The 27,121-nt window shown below is 53.8% G+C and overlaps 2 protein-coding genes across 8 annotated transcripts in view; one reads left to right on the top strand and one right to left on the bottom strand.

The window, feature by feature from the left end:
* Positions 1-8,439, top strand: part of Ppp2r2d (protein phosphatase 2 regulatory subunit Bdelta) — a 37,603-nt gene extending 29,164 nt beyond the window's left edge. For all 4 annotated transcript variants that reach the window (XM_078024035.1, XM_040272208.2, XM_078024039.1 and 1 more), the window contains 3 exons: positions 1,079-1,243; positions 2,939-3,200; positions 7,946-8,439. In XM_078024035.1, coding sequence (XP_077880161.1) covers positions 1,079-1,243; positions 2,939-3,200; positions 7,946-8,225 — 707 coding nt within the window. In that variant the 3' untranslated portion in view covers positions 8,226-8,439. The remainder of the gene's footprint in view (positions 1-1,078; positions 1,244-2,938; positions 3,201-7,945) is intronic.
* Positions 1,080-25,488, bottom strand: Bnip3 (BCL2 interacting protein 3). Of its 4 annotated transcripts, none has more exons than XM_078024043.1 (7): positions 25,303-25,488; positions 19,529-19,676; positions 18,548-18,632; positions 17,127-17,233; positions 16,906-17,055; positions 13,467-13,576; positions 1,080-2,204 (listed from the first exon to the last, which is right to left on the bottom strand). In XM_078024043.1, exons 1-7 carry the CDS (start codon positions 25,346-25,348, stop codon positions 2,044-2,046), a joined length of 807 nt encoding a protein of 268 aa, XP_077880169.1. In that variant the 5' UTR covers positions 25,349-25,488; the 3' UTR covers positions 1,080-2,043. The 4 variants fall into 4 exon arrangements, with proteins under 4 accessions (XP_077880169.1, XP_077880171.1, XP_077880178.1 ...); XM_078024045.1 differs by lacking the exon at positions 1,080-2,204 and adding an exon at positions 6,201-13,199 and having other exon boundaries at positions 25,303-25,487; XM_078024052.1 differs by lacking the exons at positions 1,080-2,204; positions 13,467-13,576 and adding an exon at positions 14,344-14,664 and having other exon boundaries at positions 25,303-25,484.
* Positions 25,489-27,121: the final 1,633 nt, after the last annotated feature.

Here is a 27,121-nt window from a genome sequence, read left to right as displayed (position 1 = left end):
CAGTTTGCCCTGGGAATCGCAGCTGCAGCTCTCCCAAACTCCCAGCTCTGTGTTCTAGCTCCGCCTAGATCCTCTCCTTTGCTGCTGCCAGCACAACTGTGGGTTGGTTGTGCCTCCAACCTCTCTGGATGTGCCTTTCCCTCTCTAGCATCCCATGATTCAAGCTGTGGACTCAAGTTTGTGTGTGTGTTCTTAGTTGTCTTAGCTGGAAGGTGAATCTGGTCCTCCCCATTCCAGACTGGCACAGGGTATTCTGCCTACCCTGAGTTTTTTTGTTTATATATATATATATCTATATATATATATATATATATATATATTTATATTGTTTTTATATATGTGTATATATTTTAAAGAAAGGTTGTCTTCTTTTTTTTTTTTTTTTTTGAGAGAGAGAATTTTAATATTTATTTTTTAGTTTTTGGCGGACACAACACTTTGTATGTGGTGCTAAGGATCGAACCCGGGCCGCACGCATGCCAGGCGAGTGCGCTACCACTTGAGCCACATCCCCAGCCCAGTTTTAATTTTTTTTTTAGTTGTCAATTGATCTTTATTTACTTATATGCAGTGCTGAGAGTAGAACCCTGTGCCTCACACATGCTAGACAAGCACTCTACCACTCAGCCCCAGCCCTAGCCCTAGCCCTGTTTTTTTTTTTGATGAACCGATTTCTGCATGCGACAGCCACCTCTGTTGGCATTGTTCTGACAATTCCACAAGTGCTTACTTGGCTCCAAGTAATCGGCAAGGGAACCTTAGACCTGGTGGAGTTGTGTTCTATCGTGGGGACAGAGTGTGGGGCTCTGCAGAGGAGCCCTCCAGCGCAGGCGCCCATGGTGGAGGCTGGTAGGGTGGCAGTACAGCAGCAGGGCGAAAGCAGAGCTTGTCTCCACACCCACCTGTGGCCAGGTGCCCGTGGCAGGAGTGCCACGGCCATTTGAAGCTGCCTTCTGGTGTGCCTCGGGAATGTGATGTGTGCAGTCAGCCTCCTGGGCCTCTGCCCCACCTCCCTGGGGCCCCGCTGTGTGTCCGCAGCACACCCATCAGCAGCATGCGCCTTAACACCTCCCTCCAGACATCGTGGACATCAAACCTGCCAACATGGAGGAGCTGACGGAGGTGATCACCGCCGCCGAGTTCCACCCACACCAGTGCAACGTGTTCGTGTACAGCAGCAGTAAAGGGACCATCCGGCTGTGTGACATGCGCTCCTCCGCCCTGTGCGACCGGCACTCTAAGTGTAAGTACCTTGTTTTAGTCCTCCTTCCAGCTGGGCCTCACCCAGGCCTGGTCCTGTTCCCACAAGCGGCCATCCTGGGCTGGCGTCATGAGGCCAGTGGTTCATTGCCAGCACTTACCCTCCCTGAGCCTCAGTGCCTCAGCTGAGCTCATCCCTGGACCAGGTCCAGCCACTGTGGCCTCCCCCCTAATGCATGAAGCCTGGACTGAAGCTCCCGAAGGCACTGGGCCTGATCACTTGCATTCTGCTCCCCCTGAAGCCAGTTCCCCGAGGGCACTGTCTGCAAGTACTGAGCCTTGAAGTCTCTTCTGGGGGGGAAAGCTTCGTTTGTTTCATCTTTAGCCAGGAAGAACAGGCCTGTAGTCTCAGGGTCAGCGTCGGCTGAGGTGGGAGGGTTGCAGGAGACGTCCAGGGCCTGTGCCATTGCATTCTGGGATATGGAGACCTTGCTGCCCTTCCTGGCCCCTGCCCACAGGGCTCTGCGGGTTTCTGCGTCCTGTGGTGCTTTCCCTGACAGTGAAGTCCCTGACCTGCCCTTCAGTGGGTGTCCCTGCTGGCACAGCACCAGCCAGCCCCGGGCACTCCCTGGCTCCTCCCCAGCTGCCGTCTGCTGCCTGCTCTCTCCTGTGGTCAGAGCACCGTGCTCCTGTTACACTGCCTGCCATGAAGAAGTGTCCTCAGCGTTCAGCAGGTGCAACGACCAGGGGTGGCTCACCTGTGAGCAGAGTGACTTAGTGGTGGCAGAGCTGGTTGCTGGCACAAGCTGGCCTCAGGTTAACTTCATGCAGAGAAACATGTTCCTATGTGGACAGAAGCAAGGGGAAGCCAAAGCAGATGATGGCAGCACACCTCCCTGGCCTGATCCTGCTGAGCCAGAGCCATGCGCTGGGGCATCTGGTGGCCCAGAGGCTCAGGGGCACCTCCTCCTGACCGGCCAGGTGAAGGGAGCTCTGTCCAGGTTCTGTAATAGAGAAAGCAGGTTCTGAGAAGGCACAGGACCTCTCACAGTTAGAACTGATTTCAGCATGGAAGACAAAACTCCTTCTGCTGACTGACTTTGGCCAGCAGAACCAGTGTAACAGTTAAAATCTGGACCAGCAGCCAGGGGTGGAAGGACACACTTGTAATCCCAACCACTTGGGAACCCGAGGGAGGAGAACGGCAAGTTCAAGGCCAGCCTCAGCAATTTAGCAAGATCCCATCTCAATGAAAAGGGCTAGAGCTCAGTGGTAGAGCACCCCAGGGTTCAGTCCCCAGTACAGAACAACACCACACCTGGACCATGGTGGTGGTTGAAGTGGTGGTCAGTCCAGCAGAGCAACCAGGTGTTGACCCTACAGAGAGCAGGCTCACTCTAAGAGGTCCCAAGCACCACACCTGTGAAAAGCATGTATCTTCTAATTATGGACATGGACAGGAATGATCGTGGCATGCCCTGGCCCAGTGTCATGAGGATACAGGCTTCCCTGTGGTGACGGTCTCAGGCTGGGGCCATGCCTGTGAGATTCTGGCTCGGCATTGACTTGCAATCTGAGTGTGCTTCCAAGCAGCTGTCCTGGCTGGCACTGGGGCAGTGTCCTAGAGGATGCAGTTTCGAGGCTGAACCCTGCAGAGTCTCACTGGGGGAACTGAGACCTGCTAAACTTGTTTTCTGATTTGAAACAGAAGCTGAAAATATTTTATTTTGTTTTTCAGTTTTTGAAGAGCCTGAAGATCCCAGTAGTAGGTCCTTCTTCTCAGAAATAATCTCATCCATCTCCGACGTCAAATTCAGCCATAGTGGTCGGTACATGATGACCCGAGACTACCTGTCAGTGAAGGTGTGGGACCTCAACATGGAGAGCAGGCCAGTGGAGACCCACCAGGTGCATGAGTACCTTCGGAGCAAGCTCTGCTCCCTCTACGAGAACGACTGCATCTTCGACAAGTTTGAGTGCTGCTGGAACGGTTCCGACAGGTGAGCCCGCAGGGCAGGAGCCGCCATCCTGGAGTCTCAGCGGGCCCTTGGGAGGGGTGCTTCGGCGCAGAGCTGCAGAGCAGCACGCAGGGGCTTGTGTGCACGGGGGCTGAGAAGTTGCTCCCCATGCTCACAGCACAGCACCAGGTGCTTTGGTGTCAGTTTTTGCTGTTTGTCATTACGTGTGTGTGGTGTCCCCCCCCAGTGAGCAGAAAGGAAGTAAGTAGGGATCTGCTCAGCCTTCAGGTGGCCACCCTGAGCTTTGGGACGCTGCCTTCTGGGTTCAGCTCCCTTTTGGTTTCCTGTGTCCAGCCTCATGCCTCATGTCCAGCCGCCACATAGGCAGCCTGCTCTCGCTCTGCACAGACTCACATGCCAGCCTAGAGCATGCGCAGAGAGGCCAAAGAGATTATTCAGGTCACAGGAAGCAGTGTGATCTTTGTGCTGCGTAAGTTCCCGGAGTGACGTGGGGCCAGGCAGAGGCCGTGTAGGCCATGGGGTTGTGTAACAGGCAAGACACACTGGGCTTGGAAGAGCCTCTGTTTGTGAGGAACGCAGTGGACAAGCCTGTACTTAACCCGGCTCCTGAGGGTAGGGGAGGCCAGTGCGCTCGCACCTTTGGTGCTCCTGCTGGGCCCTAGGACTCCCCAGACTAAAATCACCTGTGCGACTCTTGAGGAAAATTACCACCCATACTTAGAAAAACTCCACCATGGGCAGCCACAACAGCAGCAGAACTCCTGAGAATTGAGGTGTTGAAGTCGTGCATTACAGATTATAAAATAAGGATGCTTGAAACAGTTCTGTGTTAAATGAAAGAACCAAACACCTGAAAAAGAACCACAGACTATTAAAAATGACCTAGGAAACCTGAAAGCAAATCAGACAGAAATTTTAAAACGCAAGATACGGCAGGAGACAATCCACTGTGGGTTTAGCAGCAGATCCAGTTCAGGGAGAGTTGGAATCATGATGGAAGGGTGAGCCACAGAAGCAGAAAGCCTGAAGGTTAAGTGTGGAGGAGAGGGTAGGGTGTGGCCTAGGTCCATGTGCAGAGGAGCATTTTAAAGTAGCATAGCCAGCAGTACATTCAGTTTAGGGAAGACAACACAGATTTCAGAGGCACCAAGATCTGCAGCAGACACTATAAAGGCACCATGTGCACATCATAGTGCAGAGCAGGTCTCAAGAGGAACCTGGGAAGGACACACATCCCACACAGACTGGCCCTTGAGGCTGAGAGCAGACTCCTGCAGCCACTATGGAGGTCTGTCTTAGTCCTGTGTGTGTTGCCATAACAGGATACTGGAAGCTGGGCATTTTTGACAGAGGGGCTTGCTTATCCTTCTGTCTGGCTCACAGGTTGAAGGCTGAAAGGTAAGATCAAGTGACTCCATCTTTTTAGCTTCTGGTGATGGCTTCATGGTGGATGGCATCACTTGGTGAGAGTACACGAGTCAAAGAGCAGGAGAGGCAGCCACGGGAGCCAGACTCCCTTCACAACAGCCTCTTCTCCTGGGAGCTAGCCCAGTCCCTTTAAGAAGGCAAGCCTCTCGAGGCCCCTCACCTCAGTTTCTGTGCACAGGGTTGAGCCTCACCTGAGTCTGGCTGGGACAGCCACAGGGGCCTGCAGGTGTCCTGGTGTTTGCTGTAAGCGCCCAACTGCCTGAGTGTGCTGGAGAGCACCGTCACCTGCCTAGGGTCACGCACTCAGGCAAGTGGCCCTGTGGGTGAAGGCATCTTCAGGGGGAGTCAGAACCAACTGTAACAGGAAACCAAAGAGAGCAAGACCCCGATGAGCTTGCTGCAGGCTGTTTCCAGCAGGAGGGGCCCTGGAAAGAGGGTCTGGGGACCAGCAGAGCAGCATCAAAGCCCTGAGTGAGTGAGTGAGTGTCTCAGGGCCACACAGAGCTGTTGACTGTGCCAGCTGGCTGGCTGTGCTGCAGGGACAGAGACCAGCCCTCCCCACAGCGTGGAGTGAACAAGCGCCGAGAGTTCAGGGCTCAGAGAAGAGTCCCGAATAAGGGCAGAGTCACAAATCAGGCAGAAGCCAGCCAAGAGCAAAACTGCAGCAGTGGCCTAGGCACGGAACTGGGGACGAGGAAAAGCGGACCTGGACGTTGGGATTTGGAAGAAGATGAAGCACAACTTGGCGATTACAGTGAGCTCCAGGCCACCCCTGGGGCTGGCCAGCCAAGAAGAGGGGAGCCACCGCCACCTCCAAGACACAGCCTTGAGGCCTCAGCCCCACCTGCACCCCACAGGCAGCACTGCTAGGAAGAGGGTCCTGCCCCCAGCTCCAGGTGACACAGACTTGGTGGGGGCCTGTGCCATAGCAGGGAGGGCTCGATTCCCAGGTCACCAAGAAAGGGGTGTGCTCAGCTGCCCCTATCCCCTCCCTGGGTCCTGTCTCTTTACCGGAACAATAAATCTGGCTTTGTTCGTAAAAAAAAAAAAAAAAATTCAAGTCTGAGACCCCCTCACAGCACAGCCAGCACAGCTGTGGGAATTCACAGGGCTCATCCACAGCCAGAGGTGGAGGCCTGACCCTGCCCTGCCTGGCGTGGGATTCTGGTGACGGGGACTGGGAGCCAGAACCCCTAGCCCAGGTATTGAGATGGGGGTCCCGCCAGCTGTCCGTTCTGCAGCGTAGTGCTGAACAGCTGAGAGGTGGGGAACTGCAGGCATCACAAGTGGCCTCACGAGGAAGCCAACAGGACACAACGTGCCCGCCACACAGACGGCTCCTGTGGGTGTACTCGGGCTTGTGCCAGGGTGCAGTTAGTCTGCTGAGCACTCACTTAGCAAATGTCAGACCCTGGGTTCGACCTTGAGCACCCCTAAAACGCATCTGTGACAGGAAGTGCACAGCTGCTCTGCTGAAGGACTGCCCACTGCCCCACTCTGCGGAGCCGAGCCGAGGGCTGGCCTGGCTCTCTGGAGGGGTGCACGATGGGATTCGCCTTCTTGGTGATGGGTATGTGGATACTGGCCGCACTGTTCCTGATACCTTGTGGTTTATTTGAAATATTACAAAATACATTTCAGTAAAACATCCCCACGAGTATCCAAGACCTCTCCTGGTGATACGTGCTGCATCCATTTACTCCTGAGGACCCCCCCCCGTCATCTGGTCTGGTAGCACTATAGGGGCAAGATGGTGCAAGGCCAGGCTGAGGGCTGCTGTTGCCTGGCCCCTTGCCACACCAGGTGGTCGTGGCCTCTTGCTCATGTGTCCACGTAGGTCTGCACTGGGCTGTTCCCTGCTTGGGGGGTGGCACTTCAGAGCAGGGGCCTAACAGTTCTCTGGCAATTGATTGCCAGGTGGGCTAGGGGATGCCCGCCTCTGGTGCGGGCATTGGCTATCAGGAATTTATAGGTATGCACTGCGCTTCAGATCTTAGCACCGGGTTCCTTGCAGGAGGTTATTTGAAGAACCCCCAGTGAGAGTCACCCTCCTGTGCAGTCCTGGGTCATCTGTGGTCATCCTGAGGCTCCGGCTCTGGCACTCGCTGGACTGGGCTCGAACACAGTAGCCTCTCCAGCCCCTCTGGTACCAGAACTCTGGCGATGAGCTGCAGGTCCCGCGTGCACAGCACAGCTGTGTGTAGCTCTTCTTCTGAGTTCATCTTTTTTTCTGGTGAACCAGCGTAGACGAGGTACATGGGACATTGAAGTATTTGCACATTGCGGGGGAAAGCCCCACGCCCTGTAAGGAGGCCGCCCCGTTGAAGGTGGGCACCTAGATATGGCACCTCCCTTGAGCACCAGGCGGGGTGAGCGTGTTGAGGTGGGAGCAGAGACTGGCCTAGCCTGGCCTGGCCAGGAAGGTGGGTGAGTGCCATGGACCTCACCTCCACACCAGGAACTCCACTCACTTCGAAGCCCTGGGTCAGCTCAGGCAGCATTGGATGTGAGTGTGGAGGTGAGCTTTAGGCAGCCATCTCTTCCACTTTTGTAGAAAAAGCTGAAGTTTTGCAGTGTGGTCAGGCCACATTGTGAGGATGTGAAGGTGCTTTAGTGGGTTCCTGGTCTCAGCTGAAAGTTATGATTGACGCTGAGATAAAAGCAGGAAAGGTGTAGCAAATTCTGGATTTATGTAAAATGGAATACTCTGCTTCTGCCACATTTTGTATTCGAGAGTTTCATTGTATGATATATATTGCTTCATGTAAAAGAAACTTTTTTGAAGATAAATTTAAAACTTGTTTGAGCTGGATCCAGTTGTGCACACCTGTAATCCAGGCAACTGGTGAGGCGAGGCAAGAGGATTGCAAGTTTGAGGCTGGCCTGCACAGCTTGGTAAGCACCTTAGTGAGACCCTGTCTCAAAATCAGAACGGTTGTGAATGTGGCTCAGTGGTTAAGCTCTCCTGGGCTGAGTGTCCAATACCAAAAAAAAAAAAACAAAAAACAGATCAAATGCCACTGAAGACGCATTGGCAGAGGTGGCCATGCATACCGAGCATGAGTATGTGGAGGTGAGCTTTGGCGGGCAGTGACAGTGCAGAAAGCCGGAGCTGGGAGAGGAGCCCCAACTGTCAGGACAGAGACGAGCAGGTGGGCTTTCCTGTACTACATAAGAGGTCATATGGAAGCTTCAGGGAGACGCTGCCTCTCCTTTCTGACCCCAGCATATCTCAGTCCTGGTTTCTGAACGTGCCCAGGTGCTGCGGAGGGAGGGGTGGGGAGCACAGGCAGTGTGCAGCCGCCCGGCACTCAGTGCTCCTGTCTTGTCTCAAGCAGTGCTGTCATGACGGGCTCCTACAACAACTTCTTCAGGATGTTCGACAGAAGCACGCGCAGGGATGTCACCCTGGAAGCCTCGAGAGAGAGCAGCAAACCCCGAGCCAGCTTAAAGCCCCGGAAGGTTTGTGCAGGTGGGAAGAGGAAGAAGGACGAGATCAGTGTGGACAGCCTGGACTTCAATAAGAAGATCCTCCACACAGCCTGGCACCCCGTGGACAACATCATCGCCGTGGCCGCCACCAACAACCTGTACATATTCCAGGACAAAGCCAACTGAGGGAGCCGGCGAGGCCCCTGCCGCAGCCCGGACAGCGTCAAGGAGCTCTGCGTTCAGAGCCTCACGCCCTCCCACGGAGCAAGAGCTGGCCTTGGTGCATCCTGGCCTGGCCCTGCCTTCAGCCCAGGAGAGAAGGGTGCTGCTGCTCCAGAGCGGAGCCCACTGGGAGCAGAACTGCTGGACATTGCTCAATAAAGGCCATTACTCAAATAAATATATTTATTTAAGTCTGAGCTTCCTTTCCAGTTTATAGACCAAATACCTAACACCCAGGAGAAGAGGTGTTGTCAGGCCCTCTCCCCATCCCACCCTCCACTCTTCCCTCTCCCTGCTGTCCCTGGTCCTGTGCCTAGACATGGGGCGGCCTGAGCCCGGGCAGGTGTTCCCACTCACTGCATCTGCCATCACACCTCCGGGTGTGGCTACTCAGTGCAAGCAGCACAGTCCAGAGTGCTTTTGAAAACAAACAGAAGTTGTTGTCTTGTATTTGCTTCAGGTCTATGTGATGAAATCATGCAGGGTCATTCTTGGGAACAATCTCAGAAACGCTGGTCCTCTTTGGCAGAATGGTGGCATGTGTGCAGTTCTTAGTTCTAACCCAGCTCCCCCACACTGTCACGCTGCCCTGTTTCTGTAGAAGTAGTCCATCTCCCCATCAGGCCGGGCTGGGCGGGGAGACCACAGGAAGAGACACTGCTGCCCTAAAAACCACCCGGCTCCCAGCAGGCCTGAGTCACTACAACTGAAAACATGCTTTCTTAAAAGTCTTTTTTAAAAGTACTTTGGGGAAAATATACTTTTTAAATATTGCTACAGTTACATGCATGCTTTCACACTGCATTTCAAGCCAGCAGAATTAAACCACTTTAACTGCTTGTGATGCCACCAGTACCTTGGTGGTTCATTTCAAAAGATCTTTGATGTCAAAATCAAGGTTTTCCAGCAAGAGTGCAGAGGCTACCAACATCAAACAACAGAGATTGCTTCCATGGGATTGCACCCATGAGCCCAGTCACAGAGCCCCTTGCCCTGGGGCTGGAGAGCCAGGTCTCAGTGCCATCACTGAAATGGAGGTGTATTTTGATTACTAATGATATAGATATGCAAGGACAAAAGTGTCATCACCCTGAGTTGATGTTAACAGAATGCCAGTTTAGTTCACATGAAGTTAGAAATTGAGAACATAAAAATACCTTTATTTTATTTAAAGTAAGTCATTCTGTGTCTTGGTTGTGATGCCATTACAACATCTGAGATGTGGAACAGTTGTGCAGGCATTAGTCAGCCCTGGTCCTTCAAATCAGGATTGTATATATTTGTTTCAATCAACTATTTTGACCAAAAAGTTTAATAAATTTTAAATGATTAACTGGATTTTCAGTGTTTGAACAACTTTTTCCATTTTTAAAACACATTTCCCACTAAATAGGAAACCAGCCTTTGACGCCTGGGGACAGGCCGAGGTGAGTGCAAGTCCATGCTGCATAGCTGCGTGCTCCTCGCAGGGTCACGGGTCCCCCAGACCGAGTGCCCTGGCTGGCAGGTTGCCTTCCCTGCCGTGCAGCATCAGAAGTCCCCTTTGTGGCAGTTACAAACACTGGCCAAAGGGATTCACTTCTGAGAGGGTGCTTTGTAGAGGCAGGTAGAAAATCTTACCTCTCCCTCTTGCACATCAGATTCCACTAGACCCTTTCTCCATTCCAGTGACTGAGAATCCCAAGGCTTAAATTGATATTTTATGTTCAAACTTACAAAGTCTGTCATTTTTCTTGTTCTAAACCTTTTTGTTTTGTTTAAAGTTAGATATATGTTCCTGAAAGTGAATTCTGTGTATCTCTTATTACATGAGATTTGATGCTAGTCTCTGGCCTGAGACTCTGGATTAGGTGAATAAAAAGTTAAAAATTCAAAAAGGGCTAGAGAAGTAGCTCAGTGATAAAATGGGTGTTCTACCATGCAGGTACACTTCAAAGCCGCTGGGATTACAGGCGTGCACCTCTGTGCCCAGCTAAAGAGAAAAACAGAGTTTCTGTAAACCGGTAGTGCTGTTAGGAACCTGTGGGTATTTGTGAGCTGAGGGGTAGTGTGGATGCTATCTAGGGACTCCCTGATCTTCCTGTGAGGCGCTTTAAATCGCAGCCTGCCAACACCAGGAGCTCTCTAGAGGGGAGCCCGTCAGTAGCTGCCAGCCCAGGGCTGTCCCACTGCTCCTCCCAGGAGGGTCTGTGTAAAGGGGATGAGATGGGCATAGGGATGGGCCCTTAACTCTGTCCTTTTAAACAGGCTGTCTCCCTGGACCAGTGCCCTTGGCACCAGCAGGGGATTGACGGAGAATGCCAGCCAGTAGGAGTCCACACTGCAAGGCCCTGGGACGGTGTCCTGTGCTGTAGGTGGGGGAATACCAAGTGCCTGTTGTCTGCAGGTGATACTCTGTGCTCAGCCCTGGTCTGAGATAAGGCTTTACCCAGGACTGGACTGTTGAGTAGGGATGGGTCACATTTTCAGTGTTATCTGTCCCACAGGCACCATGCCCAGAAAGCTAGGGAGTCAGAAGTTCTCTGTGAGCTGCTGACCAGTCCCTGAACACTGCAGATGGAGAATGCTGCCCAGGAGCCACATGCCAGCCTTGCGCCTGCCTGCCCTGCACAGGGCGCACGTGTCTTGCTCGAAGCTGCCTGGTGCAGCTGAGCTAAGCAGCAGGCCAGTGGCTTTCATTGTTTAGGGGTGTGCCAGGTGTTGACCTCCACCCTCTACAGGGCATCGTGGGCTGGGCCAGAGGGCTCATGGCTATGGATGACAGCCCCTTCTGGGCACAGGCTCAGGACAAGTGCTTTGATCCTGGCTGTGGGTTGCAGAACAAGCCTGAACTCCATGCACTTGTGCCCACATGCTGCTCTGTAGCGTGTGGTGGTTGTGTGGGCCTGCAGGCCATGGAACTTGACCTTGACCTTTTAGGAACCATGATACCCCTGGAACTGGGCAGGGAAAAAGCCAACTGAAGGGTGGGCAGAGGTTGGTGCCATCTGCCTTCATGTATAGCCAAGTACACTGCTGGGGCCCCATCTGTCCAAGGCGCCCAGTGGTACTGTCACACCAGGCAGGGCACACACAGGACAAAAACCTGCACTTAGACTTCCCTTTTGGTTTTGAGTTATCATAATGCTGATGACTCCTGCTTAAAGTGCTCTGCCTCGAACCCCACAGGCATGTCCTCAGTAAACACCTGTGTCCTCAGAGGACCAGCGGGAAGACCTGGGAGCAGCAGCAAGATGGCCAAAGGCCTGGCTCTGCCATCCAGTGCCCTGTACGATGATCTTGTGCAAGTCCCTTCAGTTAGAACATTTTAATGATTTTTAAAAATACAATGGAAACCAGACCCTCGAAATTGGACTAGGAGTATGGCTGTCGGATGGTCCACTGCATCAGACAGGGTTCCCAGCAAGTGGGAGGCAGACCCCCGCCTGGAGTGTGGTGGACAAGACCTGGAGAGGAAGAGTCTTGGGACACACGAGTGGTAGGAAAGCTTCACACTTTCCAACCCCACGCTGTTTCATGGCACCAAGACACAGACCTGCGATTTCATTTCTCATCTGGCTGTTAGAAAACTCCTGTGATCAAGTTTTGATTTTGCAGATGCCACAGCACGAAGCTTTGTAGCATCCTTGAGATGTGTCACTGATGTCTCCAGAAGATACTGGCCCTTGCACATCTGCCTGGCCCCCTGAGTCATGAAGGGACTGATCACAATGCTGACGTAGCATGAAGTGCCTCCTGGCACCTGTGGCTGGAGGGCTGGTAGCCAAGACCCAGAGGTTCCAATTGGATGCCATTTACTTGGAGTAGCCACTTACGTGACATTAAATCTCATCATCCAAGTGCTACTTGGTTTTGATTACAGATCAATGGTCTTAAGCAATTCACTTGTTTGCCTCTGAGTGAACTGTTAGCAGGTTACTTGGGAGAGCTGGGGGTGTAAGTCAAGGGTAGAGCACTTGCCCACCTTCCACTTGCATGGCAGTACCAGAAAGAAGAAAATTTGGAAAGAGTGGGACACCTTTTTTAAATGAGTCTGTGCTATAAGGATAGGAAACAATTAATTCCTAGGAACTTTAAGTGGGAAATTTGTTCTACAAAATCTAAATATCCAACACAGTGTAACTCTGGTTCTTAGGAATATACTTTCTTAAAACCAAACAAGGGGCCCACAGGTCATTCCAGCAGCTCAGGAGACAGAGGTTGCAAGTCCAAAACCACAGCTTAACAAGACCCTGTCTCAAAAAACAAAGGGCTGAGATGCAGCTCAGTGGTAGGGAGCCCCCGAGTTCAATCCCCAGTATCAAAAAGAAAAATAATTTTTTCTTAAGTTTTGAGCTGGTAACTTGTAGATATCAAAACCTCTAAGAAGATGATGGCAATGTCTTGCTTGTGCCTCTGACCCTCTTGGGTGGACTGTCCCTTGCTTCTCTGGTGTGCTTTCAGTTTCTAGACACAGACCTGATGTGTTCCTGTCCTGTTCTCGCACGGAAAGCAGCCAGCAGTGTCCAAGCCTGCTGGTGCTCCTTGGCATGGGCCGTCTCCCACAGGCCTTATGCACAGCTCTGATAGAGATGTGCACCAGCAGTCTGCATGTCCAGAGGCCCCCAGCGATGCTAATGTCACCAGCTCAGGGACCACTTAGAGTAAAAAGGTATCACCCAATTTTTACTTCATTGTTTCACTTTGAAACATCTTAAACAGGTGAGCACTAGCACTGGCTGCAGCCAGAGGGAGCAGGCACTGGAGGCATGCCCTTCCTTGAGGACCTGGTCCCTGTTCTTCCTCGGCTTCTGGGCTGCTGTGAGCAGACAGCTTGCTTCCTCCCGTGCAGACACTGCATTTGTTTCAGTGTTTTGATATATTAGTATAGATATGGCCCTTTGCGCACATGCACCTCAAAATTCAGGTCTCCCTTCAGGCTATATTCCAACAAGTGGTCTGTAGGGAAAAAGGACAGCCTGTCGGTTTGTCCCATCCAGAGGCCGGCTCCCCCACCTGTGCTGCCCCTCCCTCCCTGGAGCTGCAGCCCTCTCCACTCCTTGGGGGGTCACACTGGAGTCTGTAAGCTCAGGCCCTAGGATTGGTGCAAAGTCTACATCAGGAAACTTGCATTTGGCCAAAGGCTTTTTCTTAAAATTATTTGGATTATGTTAAACATTTTATAAATTTGCTGTTCCCCAAATGAGTAATAGTGCAGGCAATTACCTGTGCAGATGGCTAGTTGCCAAAGATCTTCAGAAAGGCCTGATTCCTCTTCTGCCATCATTCTGAGAACTGTCCCAGCGGGCAGGAAAGTTCTGGGAGAAACACTGCCCCTGCACAGAGCACAGACAGGACAAGGACACACTCCCCTCTCCCTGAACATGCGCTCGGCTGCCTGCACGGCTCTCATGTCCTGGGGGCTGTGGCCAACACAACACAGGGAGGAGGTGTGGAAGCTCTGCAAACCTGAGGCGGGTTACAGGGACATGAGCGCCTGCAGGCGCTGCAACCCTAGGGATGGGGTGTATATGTGAAGCACCTACTGTAAGGCAGTCTGGTGAAAAGACGCCCTGGCAACTCAAGCCTCAGTCTCATCTCTTATGTCCACAGCATTTCCAACCAGTTTCACTGAATTCTGCTGGGGCCACTGGTGACAGGGTTTGTCAATAAAGTGGCTGTGCCAAGTCCAGGGACACTTGAAAGCCTGTTTCATCACATCGTTCAGAAGCTCCCGATGCAAGACAAGCATGTTGTTCTACACAAAAGGGAAGTGACTCATCAGGGTGGGCCAGTGTGACCTCATGGACCTTTCTTTGAGGTTCGACTCTGAGGACTTCTGGTGCCACCCCACTAGCCGCCTCCAGTTGAGGGGACATCAGCTAGCATTTCCAAGGCAACAACTTAAAAGATTTGTTTTAAGTTAAAATTTTAATTTATTTTAACACACCTCAATGAAGTAGGGAAAAGGCAAAATACAAGGCATATACAGCATATCAAAGAGGCAGCCTTTTAGAAATCATGCTGTAGAAAAGATAAAGCAGGACATGTGGTGAACTAGTTCAATCAAGCTTTTATGATACCATATGTAAATACGACAATCTGAAGAATTTGGCAAAGATTTATTTTTGTTTATCTCCAGTTTAAGTCGATACATCTGCTTACAGTAAAGCTGTGTAAGAGCACACAAAAGCTGAACACAAACAGTAAGATCAGACCCAGCAATCCAGAGCTGCAGAGTAAGACCAAGTAGGTGCCTTCAACAGAAGTTCAACCGTCCAGGTGATGGCGGACAATCGGGGGCTGGGGTCTGCACCCGGCAGAAGGCCCTCAGGGTGCCGGCTGCACAGTGGAGCCTGCAGCTGTACCCGGGTTCCATGGCTCCTGATGGAGACAGCCCACGTCCACTACATCTAACATGCCACTGAAAACAGGGATTATAAGGCCACAGTATTTCTTTTGGACGAACCCCTTACTGTAGTAACTTTTTCCTATTAATGTAGTTCAGTCTTTTGAAATATAAATTATTTTAACAATTAAGGTTACAGTTAATTTTTTAATTACTACATAATAACTATTAAATTATTTATACTATTTATACCTAATATCCAAAGGAAATTTACTACCAAATCTTATAGTAACTATCAGTCTGACATGCTTATTAATTGATCCCATAGGTATAATTACAGGCCAGCATGATTTTAGTGTCTGCTGTTTCCATTTTACTAAGTTATGAGCGCAGCATTTATGGAACAAATAAACTCAAGTGGTGCGGCCACCCAAGGATCACCATAGCCCAGCCGTCAGCTCAGGAGGGAATCCCAGCACGCCAACAGCGCCAGTCCACATCTCCCTCAAAAGGTGCTGGTGGAGGTTGTCAGGCGCCTCCCAATGTAGATCCTGTCAGAACAGTGACCAAGTCAGTGGGGCCTCCAGCTCTCAGGTGGCTCTGCTCAGCTAGACAGGCAGCTCAAGGTGGCTACAGCTTTGGAGGGACTGGCTATTTTATACCCATTTAAAATGTTTGTGATGACATCTGTAATCCTTCATCAAGTGGTTTACTCAAAACGCCCAGTTGTGTCCTCACAGTGCACAACACAGGTGACCAGCTGGGGTTGCAGGTCGGGGGCAGAGCACCTGACTGGCAAGCACAAGGCTCTGGGCTCGTCCTCAGCACCAGGAAAACAAAGGGTCTAAGTAGGATACCAATCAAGTAGAAGTGCTGTTGCGACCCAGAACAGCCTTTTCACTGTTTGTAAAGTAATCCAACACAGTGTTGGAAGACACTCCCAGGGCAGGTGGCACCACTATCAGTCCATCATCCCCAACCTCAAATCCCAATCACTGAATCAGGAAGCCCTGCCTACAGCAGCCCAAGCCTGGTCCCAGTGGATACCTGAAAAGCAGGGGATATCGCTTAAGAGGGCATGGGGCAGGCCAGGAATGGAGGAAGAGACGGCAGACCATGAGCTTTCTGGGACCAACTATAGAGGGTGGTTTTCATGCTGCTCATGATGGGAAGCTGCTGAGAAGCTTGGGGTGGGTTTGGAACCATCAGTCTCCAAAAGACTGAGCAGGATGAAGGGCAGGGACTGTAGCCAGAAACTGGCTGCAGAAAACCATCCTGAAAGGCACAGCTAATCTGGGCATTTAGAATAGGTATTACCAGGCCCTTCTTGCTAGTTCTGGGAAAAGCTCAAAAAAATCAGTACCTAACCACATCATTGGTGAGACTGATGCACACTAATTCTGAGCCCAAAGCCAAAATGAAGATGATGGATTGGAGCCTTCCTTGAGACAAAGAACCAGGAGAGTCACACACAGGCAGCCAGAGAGAGGTGCCAGCCCAGCAAGAAGAGGGATGAGGTTCATTGTGGATTGCGGTCACTCTTTAAGGAGCCTCTGGCTCACCCAGGAAGCCATGTCCACAGCAGGTGGAACCATGGGCCAAGGAGGGGGCTGGATGTGACCCAAGGACCACAGCTCTCACAACCTACAGCAGGGAAGCGACCAGATGTGATCCGCCACAAAGGAGATTCTGGGGAAAAAGGGTGACCATGCCACAGAACCTTTCATCCTGTGCCCTGTTGTCCCCCCCCACACAAACACAAGCCCTCCAGCCAACCTAAGCCAGAACCAGTGCCAGCAGCCGGCTCTCCAGGAACCACAACCAGCACACTGCCCATCTCGGGAGACGGCCACATGCCTGGCAGCTAAGGGAAGAACAGCTCCACTCAGCACCGTCCAGCTGGAGGTTTTAGAATCACAACAGCACCTGCCTGGACTCCCAATGCTTCCTGCAGTTACTTAGCACATGAAGCCAGAAATCTAGAGACCTTGTTTTTTCTGTTGCTGCTGAGAATGGAAGAGAACAATCCCCTGCCACCCACAGTGAAGGGGACAGGTCAGTGCAATGCCACACAGGAGTGCACTAATCCAGACCACACAAAGCAGTCCAGGAACAGAAGGTGGACGCAGTCCTATGCAAGGAGAAGGGCTAAAGGACAGCTAGAGGGCCTTCCAGAGTTGCCCGTGTTTCCCTTTCGTGACCAGTGACAATGTGGTTGTCTGTGAAGCCGCGCCCAGCTATCGCTTATGTGCAGATTTGGGAGACTCTGCACCCTCCCAAGGCCCACTGTCAGGGTTGCATGGTAACATCACCTACCCCAATCCAATGGCCAGGAGATGGGACAGCAGCAGAGACGGAAGAAAGACCTTGAGGAACTCTGCCGAGAAGATGCCCCCCTTCTTCATGACACTGGTGTTTCTCATGCTGAGCGTGGCCGTGCGCTTGGGGTGTCGGAAGAGGAACTCCCTGGGCGGGGAGAAACACGGCGGTCAGTGCACCCGTCACCACAGAGCCCCTGGTGCTGAACGCAGACTTACTTGGGGGGGATGTTTTCTGGCCGACTTGACCAATCCCATATCCAGTCTGAGTTTTTCTTTAAGATGCTTTCGACCTCTTTCCTTCTCTCAAGATAATCTTCCTCGGACTAAGATAAAGCAAATATTTAAAGCAGATTAATTAGCCTACCACAGTCACACCAGGAAGCACGAGATCAGCCAGCCAGACAGCCTGAAGACACAGGTCCACTCCTCCAGCCACAATCTGGGGGCTGGTGAACAGGGTCACCCCCAAGAGCAGACCCCCCAGCTGGGAAGTCCCCCCAGCCCATCAGGACCCCGGTGAGACAGCGAGCTTCTGTCAGCACTGAGAGCTGCAAACATGACACCACGAAGGGAGGACAAAGGTGGTGACCGCAGCTATGTGACCCAGCGACCTGAAGGAAGCAAGCTCTGTGCAGCCAGGGTGTCCCAGGAGAGGCAGGAGCACTCACCATCATAGCTGAGCTGCACTAAAGACCTACTAACTTCAAGGAACTTGACAATCCGGGACTACAGTGCTTCTTAACTCTGCTGCATTGCATTTTCAAGATTCTGTGCCTGGGCATGCAATTCCTTTCTGGGGGGGCGGGGTATGTAAAATAGCGGAAACCCTCTAGAATGCAGTGCCAAACCTACAGATGTATGGATGCGAAGCTGGACAGGGACCTCAAACATCTGGAAAGAGGTGACACCTGGGGCACAGCCAGATTCTTACTCGCTACCAGGTTCTTGCTGAGCTCTGGCAGCCTTAGAACCCTGTCTGGGGCACGGAGACGTCCCAGAGAAAGCAGGGGTAGCAGGGAGCCCGAGAGGAACTGAACAGAAGGAAGAAGGACTCGTGCAACCCGAGACCCTGCTTCAGGCTAAGGCAACTCTTGAGCCAATTACAGGGGGAAACACCACTGTTCCGTCCTCACTGTTGTTGACTATCCCAGAGGGTGTCCCCTGCACATACACGGTGTGCACAAGGCACAGCTCTGAGACCTTAGCTGCGCGTCACCATCACTGCCTCAAAGTCCACGCAGGAGAAGGGGGACACACTCAACTGTCTCTTTGCCTCCCAGGCTGAGACCTTTAGAAGGCTTTGTGGCCTGTCCATGTTGGAAGTTACCAGTTCCTGAGCTACTAACACAAACCGCCATCAAGCACCAGTTAGCATCAGGTGCAGAACAGATGACAGTGCCTAGGGAGACGCCCAGAAGCCACAGGCACCTGGGGGCACCATAACCAGCTCTCAGCCACCCTCCCAGGGGCCAGGAGGCCCCCAGTGCAGCCCCATCCATGCCTCCCCTGGCCAGCCCACCATGAAGGCCATGTGCTGTGGGTGACCCCACAAGATTTTTTTTCCCAAAGGCACGAGACGCCCCAAGGGCCAGCCCGTGCTCAGGTGCCCTAGGAAGCCCACACGCCCTCCAGCTCACCTGAGAGCTGTTCTTCTCGCCGATGCTGTGGGCATCTGTTTCTGAAGCTCTCGTGTTTTCTTGTGGCGTCTGTGAGCGTGGTGGGCTTGGTAACAATGTGAACAGAGTGGGGAAAAAAACAGCGTCACGTTAACGTTCTGTGTTCAGAAGCAAACGCCCCTGGCTGCAAGCAGTGCAGATGCCTGTAACCCTAGCTACTCAGGAGACTGAGGCAGCGGATGCGAATTGGAGGCCAGCCTGGGCAACTCAGCAAGGCCCTGTTGCCAAACAACAAGGGCTGGGAAACAGCTCTGCCGTCAAGGGAGCCCATCCTGTGCAAGGCCACGCTTCAGTCCCCAGAACCAAAAAACAGGCAGCAAAACCCAAGACAGGGGCTCAGCTAAGCACAGGACGCAGGGCAGCTGCCAGCCACAGGCAGGGCCAGATGCTCCCAGTCTTCCTAGGTGGGACCTCTTATTCCCCGGCAGTCGGCTATAGCTGGCTCTGGTCGGTGGCTCCCAGCCATGCCACCATGGGCTCACTGCCAAGCCAGGGGAGGGCATGAGTGCTTCTCAGAGGCAGTCAGCTAAACACAGAGCCCAGAGACACAGTTCCACTCCTCTGGCCACAGTCCAGGGACTGGTGAACAGGGTCACCCCCAAGGGCAGACCCCAGCCGGGAAGTCCCCCCAGCCCATCAGGACTATGGTGCCGAGGTTCATGCCGAGTGACCTCAGGAGTGCCTTCACCATGCTGGCTGGCGTGAGGGGCAGAAGGGACCCTTTTGCTGAGTGTTCTGGCCTCAACACAGTCTCCAGAGAAGCCCCAGGTCTCCCACCCCAGACAGCAGGCTCCTGCTATGCCAGGACTCCCAAGAGCACCCCTTTGTTTAGCCTCAGCCAAAAGGCCCCGGGGTCCTTGCAGGTCACAGGGGCATGTGCACCTGTGCCTGCCCATCTCTTAGGGAAGTCAACTCTGGGGTACACACATGTACTGACCCTACCTGTCACAGTGAGAGCTCTTGGAACTACTCCGTCCAGATTCGTGCTGGGCGTCCAGCAGTATTTTTTCCATGTCACCATTATAAATAGACACTGAGGCTGGAACACCGCTCCCATTCCCGTTGCTGAAGTGCAGCTCCACCCAGGAGCCTAGGGACCAAAAAGAGGCATGGCTGGAACTCTCCACCCACTCTGGAATCTGGTCCTAACATAACCTGTCACCGCCCCCTTCCAAGAGAAGGAGTCACCCTGTGAGCCGTCGGGCCCACTCTGACCCACATCCCTCGTCTGCTGCCTCATTGGCCGTTTGCCATTTCTGTAAACCAAGCAGATGTCAGATAAACCTGTTGTGTCCTCAGAGTCCAGCTTGATCACTGTCTTGCAGTCAGCTTTTAGAAGAAAAGACTATCAAAAAAGTTTAAAGAATCAAACATTTCCTTTAGAAGATTCACTCTTAGCCTACTTCCACACCCCAGTATCACACACTGACCCGAGAAGATTCACTCTTAGCCTACTTCCTCACCCCAGTATCACACACTGACCCGAGGCCCTGTAAGATCCACACTGCTGCCTTTCATTTCAGTCTGACTGACCAGAACAAGCTACCCTTCAAGTAGGGCTTGGACGAATCTCGACACCGACACTCCACGATAAAAAGGTTGGGGATGTAGTTCAGTGGTGGAGTGTCCTGGATTCAAGACCCAGTAACAGGGGAAAAAAAAGGGGGGGGAGAAAGGGCAAGGCCAGCCTGGGCAGCTTAGCAAAATCCCATCTCAAAGTCAACAGCAGGATGACCTGATTTGTTTGTTTATAGAAAAGGCTTTGTTTACAAACACACAGCGTTAGGAGACAGGAGGGAGCATGACACGGGAGACTCATGGAGAAACGGCACTGTTCATGGCCGTTGCCCTTCTCCCCAGTACAGTGAGATCCACGCTCTGTCCTTAACCAACAGAGCAGCACCCTCACCGTCTGGGAGGAGTGCAGCCGACTAGTGACCTCTCAGCGCCCTCCGGAGGCAGGTGTAGGCTGGGGTCTCCTGAAGTGGCCTGGCCTCAGTGGGACACTGGATGGGGAGTGCGTCACATCAATCAGAAGAAAGCACATCGGAGGCACGGGAATTAAACTTGCCCTGGACCGCCTGGGCGAGTTCTCCAAGGGCCACATGAAACCCTAGAGCCTCCACGAGGTTCCCCCTGCCCTGCCCACAGGAGGCAGGCACCGTCCTCGCAGGCCGGACTGGGAGCCCTCAGGGACCTGACTAGCTCCAGGCACACTGACACTGGGCACCAGCACTAACTCTACCAATACCCTTCGGCAGCTGCCCCCTCGCTGGGCCTCAGGACACAGGCTGTCTAGCAGCCTCCGGGACATTCCCTTTTCTAGGCTCACCGAGGAGGCTGCGGTGCTGCCTGGGTCTCCCTGGTGTGTGACACCAGCAGGGTTTGAGACTTGGTGCAAGGAGCCTTTCCCCACCAATAACCAGCTCTCCAGCACCAAACGGCCCCCAACAGCTCAATTCTGACACTATCACCCACAAACTAAGGTACCCAGGCTACCCACACGACTACCTGGACACTGGCTGCAAATTTAGAGGTTCCCACACCCCACCCCACTGGCTCAGTACTGTGCTGTGACTCAGAGAACTCGGGAAAGACTACTTGTGTTCTGGACACCATTTGGAAAAGGCCAGAAGGACACAGCACACAGAAGCAGTGATGAGAGAAAGAAAGCTCCCACCTTCCCAACTCCCCTCCTGTCCCCCAGGGCACCAAGTTTCCACCCTCTGATGGCTTACTCGGTCCTTCTGGGGACCAACCCTTTGAGCTACAGAGGCCAGGGTCCCACTAAGGCAGCTCATCAGTGTCTACCTGAGTGTATCCCAGGACTTGAGCAAGACATGCCCATCACTCAGGAGACCTAGCTTAAGGAGGTCTGTGCCAGAGGCAGGGACAAGGACCAAATACGCAGTTCTTACGCAGGGGCACCCCGAACCTTGAAGGAAACAGTCTGTGCTGGTGACTCAGAACACCAGACTCAAAGGTGGTTGGTTCATAAAGAAGTTTGTTTCTCAAGTCTGAGGCCGGGAAGGCCAAGAGGAGCCCTAGCCTGTGGGGTCTGCTGCAGGCAGGAGGCACAAAAGGCACAGCCCCTCCCTCCCCCCTCCTCCACCACACCAGGTCCTGCCCCACCCCCTGACAACCCCTGGGACAGGAGGAGCACACACCACCCCAGCAGTGCTGAGCCCCCAGGATCCTGAGAGAAAGGAGCACCCCATCCTGGCTCAGCAGCAGCACCATCTTTGGGTCTGAAAGCTCTACACAAGGAACGATTGGCTCAGGACAGAAGTCACTACTGCCCCACAACGACTGACCAGGAAACACCCTGCAGGACACTGTCCACCTGCTGAGGTCTTGCAGCTGGCCAGAAGAGCTGTTTAAGAAAGGCAGCTCTCAGGTTTCTCAACAAGCTCAGAAAACCACCTTGGGTTCCGAGTGAACCATTACGACAACTGATACCTTGGGCCTTAGCGGGGTGGGCCCTCACTCCAGTTCCACTTTACATCCCTCTCCTACCCTCACTTCCACCGCCACCATCAAGGCACAGTAAGGTGACCGGAGCTCCCCTGTGGATCCAGGTGAACTCAACAGAAAGCCCAGGCTATAAATATTTAGCCATTACAAAAAGAAACCCACAGGTCCACCTTAGAGATCAAACACAATGCAGCGCCTCCGAGTTCCCAACCCACTTCCTCATCTCCCGTGAGCACAGCTGACCTCGGCTTCCGGCACTCCAGGGACTGCCCCAGCCTCCCTGCCCTGCGTCCCAAGACAGCCTTGCAGCTCTCTGTTCCCCAGCACTGAGCAACCACAGCCAGGAGAGCCCAGGAGAGAGCACACATAGGACCCCTGCCCCCGGCTGAGTGGCAGGACTCAACCCTGGCCACAGAGGAGGACCAGTGAGACTGACCTTGCTTCCCAGAAGCCACAGGGCTGATTTGGAATGCTGAGGCAGACACCCTGAAAGAGCTCTCGCCCGTCACCCACCCACTGTCCCAGCATCAGGAGGCCCAGCAGGAGGATGGCAAATTCAACCTGGGCAACTTAGTGAGACCCTGTCTCAAAACACAGGAATAAAGGAGCTGGGGACATAGCTCAGTAGTAAAGGGTCCTGGGCTTCAACCCCCAGTATACCACAAAATAAATAAAATGGCAAGTTCTACCAGACCCTAGCCAGGGTTGAAATACCCACCCAACAAGCAGCTCCCAAGCAGGCCCAGGGAAGCTCCCAGAGTGGCAGATGGTGGCGCACCCCAGGAGAAGCCCAGCAGTGGGCAAAGCCTGGAAGGAATCCAAGCCCCAAAGGACTCTCCCTAGAAGTGGGCCTCCGGAAACTGCTGTCTGCATTTAGAAGCCTCTTAGTTCTCAGGGGAGGACAAGGGCTGGAAATGGCACACATGTTGAGCATGAAGTCCACTGGGCCGGTGGCTGGCATCTAGGTGAGCCAACCACGCCTAACACATTCTCAGTCACCCGGGCTTCAGGTATTCCTCTGGAACTTAACACAGCACCTTCATTTTCCTTAACCATCCCTGTTGACGGGGAGCACTTAGCTATGCACTCATGGTCCTGGGGGGCCACACACATCCCACCCCCTCAGGCCACTGTGACACTGTGTTCTTAAAAAGTCCCAACTCCCTCCTGCACTTCAGCAGTAATATATCAAAAGAAAAATAAAGCCACAGTGCCCCCCCACTTTAGAGCTTCAGCTGGACTGGACAGGGTGGGAAGGAGCACCAACCAATCAGTGCTGGCCTGTGGGCTGGGCTACCGGCCTGTGGGCTGGGCTACCAGCCTCTGCCGGCCCAGCTCGTGGTAAACAAGCCACAGTCCAATCAGAGCAGAGGCAGGGAGGGCAAGTGTGGCCAGCGAATCCCAGCCTGGATTCACATTTCCTGGGGCAGCTGAAGGCCCCATGTGACCAGTGACCCCTCCTACCCTAGCCAAAAGGCAAGCAAGTGCTGGGCTGCACGTAGACTCTGCACGTAGACTCGAGTGAGGCCCAAAGAATCCTCAACGTGAGTTTCCATACTCTGGGTAACCACCTTTTTATAGAATAGCAATTCAGGAAAACAAAAATCTGTTTAACTCTTGGGCTGACAATCTTGCTGCCAATGACTCAGCAATTCAGGGGGGTGGCAACAAAGGAAGACAGCCCCTCGGAACCCTTCCAAGACACAAGACACTACAGCTGAAGTAACACACAATGTTAGACATAAAGCAGCTGATAACAAGAAAGAGTTCATGAAACACTCCCTGGATCAGATTTCATGACCAAAAAAAAAAAAAAAAACCTCTCAAATCTATTTCAAAGAAGTTATTATCACTGTTTCAAAATTTGGTTGTAGTTTTAAATATTGTAAACTCAGCTACTTGGGAGGCTGAGGCAGGAGGATGGGGAGTTGGAGGCTAGCCTCAGCAATTTGAGACCCAGTCTCAAAATAAAAACTTAAAAAAAAAAAAAAAAAAGAGCTGTGGGTGTAGTTAAGTGACAGAGAGCTTACCTAGCATGGGTTCAATCCCCAGTACCTCCCCACCCTAAATGGGACATAGTCTACAATGTACTAGGCTAAGTAAATCCCGCCTAGTAAAACCTTTAGATAATAAATTAACAGCTCCCTAGACCTACCTGAATAGAAACTTCTAAAAAAAACTTAATGAAATTTCAAGCTTCACCCTCAAAGGTTTAAAAAGTCCTCTCCAAATGTATTCACATGCTCATTTTGTTCAGGGAACTCTTGCATCAGACAATACAAAGGTCAATTCCCCCTTGACTCTTGGACCCTTGGGATTGGGTAGAGGCTGGGGGCTGGCTTTATTCTGTGACCCATGCCTGCTCCACCCACCCCAGACCCACAGGTGGCAAGTGTAAAAGGCTAATCCCGGGGAGCCAGGACCAGCACCGGGAGCCAGGACCAGCACGGGGAGCCAGCCGGCCTCTGCCCGGGAGCCCCGTCCGTGGGCTGGGGGCGGGCAGGCAGTGATCCTGGGGGAGAGGGGGCGGGTACGGGAACTGAACCCCGAACCCGTGCGCGCCATCACGGAGCTACACCCGTAACCATCTCATCATCCTGAGGCAGGATGCAGCAACCCGCCCAGGCCGCTAGGCACTTGACCCTCCTGCTCAAACCAACGCGCCTCTGGCGTGACCTCCAGCAGAACGGAGGCAGTTCAGACCCTATTTTTAAAAGCCACTCATACCTTTCGCTGGCAAAAACGCGCCAGCCGTCCAGGCCCGGATCCCGTGACCCGCCCTCTTCTCCCTACTTTAGGAGTCCCGAGTCCCTCCGGAAATAACGTTGAGACCAAAACCCAAGCTCTGCCGAGCGCCGCGGCGCGCTCCCGTCGTCCCTGCGACTCGGAGGCTGAGGCAGGAGGACGGCAAATTCCGCGACTCGGGGAAGCCCTACCTCGAAAGTAACAAGGACGGGGTGTAGCTTGGGGATGGTTCAACCCCACCGCAAAAGAAATCCCAGCACTCACGGCTCCGCTTCAACGCCCGCGGCCTCGCTGCGTGCCGGCTGCTGCACCCAGGGCCCCGGGCCCCGGAGCCGGGCTACTTCCAGCTGCGACGTCAGGTCGCGTGGATGGAGAAGCGGGCTCCTCGCTCAGCTCCCACCCGCGGGGCCCCGCCGTGGCCTCGCTCCGAGTTCGCCCGCTCCCGCGCCCCCCCCGCTCCCGCGCCCCCCCCGCTCCCGCGGCCTCCCGCGCCTCACCCTGAAGGGTCTCCTCCTGCATCCCGGGGGCTCCGCTCTGCGACATGGCGCCGGAGGAGGGCTCGACAGCGGGGTGGCGCTCGGCTGCGGCTGCCTCGGCGGCGACCGCGGTAGAGGACGCACGCCGCCGGCCGACCGCTCAGCACTGAGCTGGGACCGCGCCGCACCAGGGTAAACTAGGGGCGGGGCGGGGCGGGGCCGAGCGGGGCGGGGCGAAGGCGAGGCGGGCCCGGCGGCGTCGCCCATTGGCCGCGGGGCGGAACCTGCGTCGCGCGGGACGCCGAGCGCGTGCGGCACGTGCACCGCGTGCGCAGGATGGGGCCTGAAGCGCGTGCGTGAAGGAGGGCGTACGTGAGAGGGGCCGACGGGACACCTGCAGGGTGGGGCCTGCGGCGTGCGCCTGCAGCAGGGCGTACGGGCGAGGGGCGGGGCCCGACCCTCTACGGAATGGGCGTGCGCGGGGTGGGACCTACAGCGCGTGCGTGCCAGAGGGCACTTGTGCGAGGGGCAGGGCCCCGCCCTCTCCCTCACGGGCGTCTGCCGGGTGGGGCCTGGGGCGCGTGCGTGGAGTCCACCGTGGGTGCGAGGGGGCGGGGCCGAGGGACCTCTAGTGGGGGAGGCGGCGGAGAGGTCGGGCCGCCCGGCGCGGGGCCTGTGCTCGCGCCTCCCGCGGGCGGGGAGTCGCAGGGCTGCGGCCGGCCGTGGGTCCCGGCCCACGCCCCGCCTCGTCGCCCCGCTGCCTCCCGTGCAGGTTTCTCTCCCCCGGGAACAGCTGTACGCGCGCCGGGGCGGCGGGCGGCCCGGAGCCGCGCTTCCGTAGCGGGGCGAGGCGCGTTCCCCGCACCGTCGGCCTGGGCGCAGCGGTGGGGCCGGGCTCGCGGCCTCGGAGCTGCTCCCCGCCCTGCCGCAGAGCCGCCGCTGCAGCCAGCAGGGGACGGAGCCAGTGGGGACTGCCCCAAAGGCAGCACCAGAGCAGGGCCCTGGAGTCCTCCACGCCCGTCTCCCGGGAGACGGGTGGGAAGTGCGAGCGAGGGCGGGCTGGAACGGCCATCCCAGCCCACGGGGTCTTCGCCTTCGAAATGAAAAAGGAGGTTTCCCTACAGTCCCGACCTCAGCGCCCTCAGTGAAGGAAGGCTTCCTGCAGTGAGCCTAGCGTCCTAAAGGGAGAGGAGGAGCCCCAGACCTGCTTGCACGCGCCTGTGTGCGAGAGAGGAGCCCCAGACCTGCTTGCACACGCCTGTGTGCGAAAAAACCTGTCCGTGAGTCCCTCACCTCCACCACAGTTAACGATAATTGTTGCTAATGTAGCTGAGACGCCAAAGGCAATGGTTAATATTCCTAAGAAAATAAAAAGTATGATCTTGCTCTAAAATTCCAGGGGATTTCCGTTATATGTTGGGTGTCAGTAAACCTGTGCATTACAGATTTAATTTATTCAGGAGAGGAAAGTTACAGATTCTGACATTTAGAAATATGTTGATGGAAAAAGCATAATATTTCTTAAGATGTTAGAATAGCATCACTAGAAAGCTAAAGGCTCTTCACTTTCAATTTGAGGGAAAAAAAAGGAAAAGGAAAAGGACATGACAGATTGAAGTAACAGACTTCACTTCATATGTTTATGTGAAACTTTATTTCTGCAGTGCTTGGGATTGAGCCCAGGGGCTTGTTTATGCTAGGCAAGCACTCTATCACTGAGCTGCATCTCAGCCCTTGTTGATGTGAACTACAATGGCAACACATAGAAAATATACATTTAAGTCTAGTACCCTTGGAACTTTTTAAAAAGTTGGCTGTGTATTAGATCACTTTAAAAATT

Source organism: Ictidomys tridecemlineatus, chromosome 1, assembly GCF_052094955.1.
Source record: "Ictidomys tridecemlineatus isolate mIctTri1 chromosome 1, mIctTri1.hap1, whole genome shotgun sequence".
NCBI lineage: Eukaryota > Metazoa > Chordata > Mammalia > Rodentia > Sciuridae > Ictidomys > Ictidomys tridecemlineatus.
The sequence above is the reverse complement of the archived record's forward strand: the minus strand, read 5'-3'. Positions and strand labels throughout refer to the sequence as shown.